The sequence below is a fragment of the Nelusetta ayraudi genome, unplaced genomic scaffold (genome assembly GCF_046127955.1).
Source record: "Nelusetta ayraudi isolate G7.1 ecotype Tasmania unplaced genomic scaffold, CSIRO-AGI_Nayr_v1 ptg000023l, whole genome shotgun sequence".
NCBI classification, from domain to species: domain Eukaryota; kingdom Metazoa; phylum Chordata; class Actinopteri; order Tetraodontiformes; family Monacanthidae; genus Nelusetta; species Nelusetta ayraudi.
The window spans coordinates 1251058-1259178 of record NW_027466073.1 but is presented as its reverse complement, the minus strand read 5'-3'; the positions used below and the strand labels follow the sequence as shown (position 1 = coordinate 1259178).

Sequence of the window (8121 nt, the reverse complement as noted above, 5' to 3'; positions counted from 1 at the left end):
GAAAATTACCTTTGCGTGACTTGTTTGACTTTCTGTCTCTCCGCGCCTGCCAGCGTCGTGTTTGCCAATACCTGTCCTTTTACGGTACAAAAATTACAGCGCGAGCGAGCGAGCGAGCGAGCGAGCAGGCTCGTGATAGCGATGCCCCCGACCCTCCCCAACACCTCCCTCCCGCCGACCGCTCAGAACCGAAAGAAGTAAAGAGCAACTCGTGCGTCGGAGCCTCAACAAAGAGTTGCTGGAGACACGCGGGAAGAAGCGGCGCGCGCTCATCGTCGGTCCGACTGCAGCCGGTACCGTTCACCTTTTCTTCTTCTTCTTCTTCTTCTACTTCTTCTTCTTCTTTTTGTTGATGCGCGCGCATTCATTCGCGCGCCTGTTGACCCGGGGCTCCTCATCAACCCAATGAGCGCCTCGAAGGGGGGTGGGGGAGGAAGTGGGGGGGGGGGGGGGGGCACTCTCCGGCGCCCGCGCACCTCTCTCTTCCATCTCCTCCTCACTTTCCCGCTCGGCCAGTGAGCCTGTCGGAGCTCTTAACTAGAGAGGAGCCCACCCACCCCACCACCTCCACCCGCCTCCCCCAAAACACTGTCATTCCGCCCTGACGGTCTGCGGGAGGGATATCTTCTTGCCTGTCGCCATCTCCGTACGTCCTTCGAGCTCAGTTCTCCCCCCCCTCTTCCCCGCTGCCCCGCGTAGTAGCAGAAACGCGTCGGGTCGCTTTTCTTTCGCACGTTTTCTTTTTCTTTTGGTGTGTGTGTGTGTGCGTTTTCTAAAACAGCCACGGCGGGGAGAATGGTGCTGCAGCGACGGGAAACGATGCAAGTCACACAAGTAAGTACTACAATGCCCTCGCCGTGCTTCTATATGAACCTGACAGGTATATTGGACGTGGATCATTGATGGACTTTCCGGCGGCCAGCACCGGCTCTTCGCTCGGGTTTCGCTCCGTTCTCCCCGGTTTACTGTACGGTGCGTTGGATGGAGACATGACACCCACAGACTGCGCGTCTACGGACAGGAGATCAAATTCGCGACTTGTCAGTTTTGCTCCGGCGCTTGCGAGAGAGAGAGAGAGAGAGAGAGAAAAAAGTCACATATACTGTGTGTATTCCAGGAATTGTTTTTTTTAGGTAGCGGGTAAAGAGTGCTTTGCTCGCCCCCGTGAAACGACCGGCGTCCTCCTGACGCGCAAAACTTCAGTTAACGGAGGGACGAAGGCAGGAACGAACCTGGCAGTTTTAGATACATGCTTACGGACCGAGAGAGATGTGCCAAAGGAAAAAGTACCAGCCAAAAAAAGAAATCGGTGTAATAATCGTAATTTGAGGAGTGAGAGAACCAATGCTCCGGCGCGGAGCGCCACGGCGCGACACGGCGCTTCAGCACCTCGGACAGCTCCGCCGCCGCCGCGGCTTCGCCTCTATCGGCTCAACAGTGTGAGGCGGCTCGGGAGCTGTCCTCGGTGCTGAAGCACCGGCGGAAACCCAGCGGGAAAGCAGGGTCAAGGGAAGGGATTGTCTTTCTCTATTTTAAATGCGTTTTATCGCGGTTATTAATTTCTTATGTCTCCCCGTATTTTCCTTTTCCTCGCTCCCGTTCAATGTTTTTTTTTTTTTTTCTTCCTGTCGCCGTCTGCGGGTCAGTACCGATAGACGGTGCGGATGTCACGGTGACTGGGATCAGTCACTCTCCGCTACATTGCGGCTGGCTTCAGGTGGAATGCTTTACAGCTATTGTCCTTGAGATTGCTTTGTCGGGAGCACAGCGGGCTTTGACCACTGTGACACCCTGCTGCTGCACCAGTGTTGGGAGAAAGAAAAAGAAAAAGTTAGTAAAACTAAGAGTGAAACTGTGGCGGGAGAAAAGCGGTCCGAGCGTTGAAAGCGTGTCTGCTTGTGTCAGTTTCAGTTTCGGACAGGTCACAGCGCTTCCTTTTGTGCTTGTGTGTGTTTGCCCAGTCTTCTACCAAATAGCGTACGGAGCTGGTTTAGCTCATATTAATACAAATGTCAGCCTCACGATGGGCTTGATGATTTATTTATTTATTTATTTTTATTTTACGTTCGAACTGTGTGACTCTAGATATTCACCCACCTTAGGTTGTTTGATTCATTGTGGTTGCTTATGTAAGAAACAAAAACTTTCTTGTCTATACTTATTGGGGACTTTCTCATACGTATATTTGAGTCACTCGTTAAAAAAAATATCCCCAAAATTCTTCTCATCTGAATTAATGAAATTTCTGTGAGCCAGAGCGTATAGTGGATATGTTGGAGCTCACCTGCAGCCATATGAGGATGACATCTCTGTGTGCGCATAGGCTGTGTGTGAGGAATTTGATTTTTTTTTTTTTTTTTTAGCTGAAACAATATTCCACTGGAAATGTATCACAGGGAACACATTAATCATAAGGAACATGTAATTGCGCCCCAAAAAAAATCTTTCCAGGATAATCCCCAGAACAACAGATTAAAGCGAAGCAATCTGATGTTGTGGGCAGAATAGCCTGAGAGTAGAGAGACAAATACTCATTTTGTTGTTCGACTCCAGCAGGATGATATGGAAACGAGATTAGAGCGAAGGGTCATGGATGCTACCAATAGATCACTTGGAATGATTAAGTGACATTGTGATTCCAGAATCAGATTTTCTCTCTGGAATATTTTTATTTATTTATTTTTTAACTTTATATTCTGCCATCTACAGAACTGTGGGGGAGGGAAAAAAAAGAGTTTTCTTTTAAATTTTCCTCCAGCTGTCCTGTCTGATTGTTGTGTATGATTTGTTGTTTTTTTTTTGTTTTTTTTTTAACTCCCACTCCCCTCCATTCGTCCCTCCCTCACCCCTCCCACCATTGACTGTCTCTTCAAAAAGCCCAAAAGCAAACTAACACACTGTGACTGCCTCCTCGTAGGTCCCCCCCTCGGAATAATGTCCAAATGGATGCTACGCCGCTGCTGCTGCTGCCACCTCGTCCCCGTCACCAACTGCTATGGAAGCCTGCCAAGCCATGCAAGTGACCTTTATCACATCATGAACGCGCGCTCTGCCGCTCAAAGAGGACACGAGTAACCTTTCCCCCCGCCATCTAAGAAGGAGCCACCCACCGGTCGGTCCCGAAGCTGAGCAGAGCTGAGCCGAGCCGAGCCGAGCCGAGCTGGTCCGGAGCTCAGCTGAGGGGCTGCAGGAGGGGAGGGAAGAAAAAGAGTTTCCCGAAACAACAAACAGACGACGAGCAGGACGCACTGAGCCTGCACGATGCCCAGGCGGACGGTGGATGTGTGGACGTCCTTGCTGATGCTGTGGATTACTTTTCTTTCCTGCGCGTCCGCGACTCCCATCGCGACGGCGACGGCAGCAGCGGGGCCCCAGTCGGACAGCACGCCGACCGCTGGCTCTGCGGCGGCGAGCGGCCCCGGCGAAGGACAGAGATTACTGAGCCGCGCCAAGAGAGGATGGGTTTGGAATCAAATGTTTGTGCTGGAGGAATTTTCTGGACCCGATCCAATTCTGGTTGGCAGGGTGAGTGGCGTCATTGTCAGCGTTCTATTAAGCTCGCTTATCGTGAGGAAACATTAATTCGGGGCCCATTTAAATAGTCCCTCCGTTTCCTCCCCCCCCCCCCCTTTCCTCCCTTCCCACCGTGGGCAGTGAGGGAGGGGTGGCTGTGTAGGGGGGGTGGGTTCGGTTGTCGGGGGAAGCAGATATGGGACACGGGGACGAGAGACGGGGCGAGGGGGGATGTCATACTGTCTTTTTGGTAATAATTAAACTCTTGTCAGAATGAATGGGATTTTTTTTCTTCTTGTTGTTGTTGCTGTTTTGGACGTCCTTGGCCGTCATCTGCATGGCACTCGGCGCCAGATTGCTGTTTTACATTTTTCAGCATTCAACTGCCTTCCGCGCCACAAACACGTGCATTAGAACGGCTGCCTGAGTTTTGTTTCCCTTCAAACGCAGCCTTTCCCTCCTTGTAAACAGTGATGTCCAATCTGCACAGAAAGTTGTTTTTCTTTTTTCAAAATAAAAGAGAGATGGCCATTGTTTATTTACCACTAGTTTTCTCTCTCTCTCTCTCTCTCTCTCTCTCTCTCTCTCTCTCTCTCTCTCCCTCTTTATCCACCACCCCTCAATTGCGGCTCTGTGGCAGACAGAGTCGTGGGCTAACCCTGCGGCTGCAGGCCACCTGCTCCCTGGCCTGTTGGTGTTGGGTTTGGGCAGGTCTGGGAGGAGGGGGGGGGGGGGGGGTGGGGGGGTGGGGGTGGTGGTGAGTGGGAGGTACTGCTGGCTGGCCCGGCCCCGGCCAGAGCAGCTTGTTCACAGCTCATTGCTGGGACTCACCTGGGGAGAGACAGGCTGGCTGGCAGGCAGGCAGGCTGCGGCGGCTCACTCCACCACCACCACCACCCCCCCCCCCCTCCAGAATATCACCCAGCCGCTCCTGTGACACCAGGGGAGTGGGGTGGGGGGTAGGGGGGTAGGGGGGTGATGCAGGCCATCGAGCACAATATTTGATCTTGTTCAGTTAATGGCCCTTTTTTTGTAAGTAGTGTTTCGTGTCAAATATTCAATAATTTCTGGCTTCTGCCTTCCTTGTTCATGCTTTCAGCGTGTTTCAGCTGTTTTGCGGTATTTCTTTTTTTTTTTAGTCTTTAGACACTCGGGTAGCAAAGGGAAAAAATAAATGTATATACATATATATATATAAATATACATATATGTATATATATATATATATATATATATATATATATATATATATATATATATATATATATATATTTGGTTGCACACATGAAAAACACTCCAATTCTAAAAAATAATAATAATAATAATAATGACTTGAATGTTATTTTCTTTTTCACCTTTTCATTCCAGGCCGTGGAGTCACACGGCTGCATGGGTGAAGCAGCCGCCAACTTATGAGACTCTCATGTCTGTTGACTAAATACCAGGCAAACACAAAAATGCTGTTAAAATGACACATGAATTTTTCATGTCAATTAGGCAGCCGCTCCTGGATTCCACGACGGGTGTTCACCACAGAGTCGAAACAGAGCGGCACCTCTGTGGGGCTGCCGTGTGTGTGTGTGTGTGTGTGTGTGTGTGTGTGTGTGTGTGTGTGTGTGTGTGTGTGTGTCTGGAACAGGAGGGATCGCCTAGATCTCACCTGGGCAACAGAGACTCACAAGAATGGGGTTATATTGCCTAAATCCCCAGAAATTTCACCTGAGAAAAACTTCATTTGCACAACATGACGGGCTGAGCACTTGGGATTTTTCTTTTCCCTGTTTTTTTTTTTTTTTTTTTTTTTTTTTTTAATTCAAGCTTTCACACACTTTGTGCACATGTTATTGTGCAGGTATTGCGCCTTGAGCTCAAGCTGCTGCTGCTGAGTTCTTTGCCTCCAGACTCTCGGAAGCACGAGCTCGACTTGTTTCCCCCAGAATCCGCGAGCGAGAGTTTCTTTCTTTGCGGCTCCGTCAAGGCCTCCGCTGTTAATGCTCGGCAACCAAACCTGACTGCAGGACAGGTTAGTCATCGGTGCCGGCATCGTCTCGTTGAAGGACGTGTCACCATTATTTGTGGGATGTGATGCTCGCTGGTGAGTGTGTGTGTGTGCGTGTGTGTGTGTGTGTGTGTGTGTGAGTGTGTGTGTGTGTGTGTGTGCCTGGCGGAGCTAAGATAAGTCCTGCGTTAAAGCAAGATGGCGCTTAAATCGGTTTAGAACGATAAATCTCACTCCCCCCCCCCCCCGACCGTGACTCCATTTCTTTCCATTTTCTCTTCATTTTGCACGCTTAATTAAAAAAAAAAAAAAAAAATGAATGAGTGGAAGATGGGTCACGCGGTTCTCGCTCAGTCGGCGTGAGGCCGCCGAGGCTCCCGCCTCCACTTCATCCGCCCAGCGGGTTTGAGCCGCGGTGCTGTTTTGGCCCCTCAGAGGATTTATTTCTGGTGTTTTCTCGGGCGGACGCGTGACACCGGGCGCCTCCTCCTTAATGAGCGTGCAAGGGCCGCATTTGCGCGAAGGGGCGGCCGGAGAGATTCCCCCTTTTTAAAGTTCAGGTCATCTTCAGACTGTTTGCATGAATCATTTTTGACATCGTGATCCAGCGAGTGGCGCCGCTCGTCAGACCCCCCCCACCCCCCACCCCTCCCGGCAGTCCCGTCGACTTCGGGGGGTGGTGGTGTGTTCCACTTTTAACATGCAGAGTACCTGTTAAAAGTGAAACAGTGGAGACAGCTGTGAAAGCGTGTTGCCGGGCGGTGGCTTAGCGCGAACTGCGGTAAATTGTGAGGTTTTAGTCGTTGCTCAATAATAAAAAAAAAAAACAAAACCCACAGCAACGACTTCACATGCTTTTTTTTTTTTCTCACCCCCCTACTGTCGACGGCCGTCTCTATTATTCAAACGGACAAAGATTCCGCTCGTTTACGCAAAGCCTTGATTGGCAAAAAATGTCGCCTGAGAACAAAAAGGGACGCGGCGAACAAATTGACGCAAAAAAGAAACAATCAAGTGTGTTGGAACCTTTGAAGTGCGCAGCAGATTGATGGCGGCGGCACCGAGCGCTCGGAAATAACTTCCTTCAAGAAGCCGCGCGCGCGCGTGTGTGTGTGTGTGTGTGTGAGTGTGTGTGTGTTTTTCTCTCCGCGACCGTCCGGGGACACGTCATCCATAATAATGGATCCCAGTCTGAGGCTGAATTGTAGTCGCAGATGCGGTAAATTGACGGATCCTTCATCCCATTGTGTAACACTTTGATATGCCACAGCATTGTGCGTGTTGTCGAACAAAGAGAATTAATAATCAGTCATTAATATTCATCCACCCAGGCCCGACTGTGTGACTGTAAAGACCAGCTGCAAATATCAAGGCAGAGCCGCTTTTCTAATTAGAAGTAATCGTCACTTTCTGGAGTACATTTGATTTGGTAATGATAAGAGATGAAAGACTTTAGTTTTAAAAGTTAGCGTGAAATCACCTCTTTAACAATCTTTGGGTGAAACTGCCGCCACTTTTTAAGATAACGACTTGAAGTTGCTTTTTTGTTTTTTTTTTTTGATTTCGGTCCGTTCACAACAGTCCGAAACTCGGCAAACGATTTGCAGACGTTTCCTTCTCGTTGACGCACTCTGCACTTTTGGACTGCCGCTACAAGATTTGGGACATCAGTCTATAAATAATGATGTTTTTCTGCAAGGCCTGGAGCGTCTCAGCCTTGTGACTGGCATGGATTTTTAAAAAAAAAGAAGAAAAAAAAAAGGACAGAGAAAGAAAAAGTGAGGTAGGGAAATCAGTCCCCCCCCTCCCGCCCCCCGCCCCCCCCCCCCCTCCACCACCACCACCACAACCACCGGGGCCACTGGGCTGCGGTTCACTGACTTTGTTTAAATTTCTCCCCAGCGGTTGCTTTCGGAGACGCAAAGTCGGGCTGGATTTTGGTCCTCGCAGCTGTGGCAGAAGCACTTTGAGACCTTCTTCTCTCCGACTCTCTCCGCTCGCTGCCTTGTGCTCGCCGGTTTTAGCGGCAGATCAAAGGACGGAGCCCCTCCTTCTCAACGGAGTGGCGGTGCGGATGCGACCCCTCCTCCGCCCGCCGATTAGCAAGGAGATCCGCCACCTTCATCTGCATGTGCCCCCCCCGACTGCAGATCATCGAGTGGGTTTGTGGCGCTGCCCCTCCGTTGATTGATGAGGAGCGGGGAGTTAAGGAGTATATTAGCGGAATTATCATGGGCAGGGAGTGATGGCGGAAGAATTTGGAGCATCAATTATCCCGGACTGGATTGGCTTGGATTGAACGAATGAATGAATTCAGAAATACACGATCACAAAGCAGACTGTGGTTGCAGAGTGATCGGGGAGGGAGAAGGTTGAATCAAAGGGCTGTCAGGAGATGCAGCAGGAGGAGAGGAGAGGAGAGGAGAGGAGAGGAGAGGAGAGGAGAGGAAGAGCCCATCGATGTTTGCTGGACTCGCTCTCTGTTTGCTTTCTCACACCCACAACAGCTCCTGGAATACAGCCCTCTGTAATCTCTCTTCAGGCAGCGGCACAAAGATCCATATTGAGCCGCATTTTAGCAGCAGCTCCTGCCTGCGTCCTTGCCGCTT

General features: G+C 50.2%; 1 protein-coding gene across 2 annotated transcripts in view; it reads left to right on the top strand.

The window, feature by feature from the left end:
- The first annotated feature begins 567 nt into the window (after positions 1–567).
- cdh8 (cadherin 8) overlaps positions 568–8121 on the top strand; it is a 117878-nt gene continuing 110324 nt past the window's right edge. Inside the window, exons 1-2 of one of the 2 annotated variants that reach the window (XM_076028426.1) lie at positions 568–834; positions 2918–3525. In XM_076028426.1, the coding sequence (XP_075884541.1) occupies positions 3262–3525 (264 nt within the window). In that variant the 5' untranslated portion in view covers positions 568–834; positions 2918–3261. The remainder of the gene's footprint in view (positions 835–2917; positions 3526–8121) is intronic. The other variant, XM_076028425.1, reaches the window with a different exon arrangement.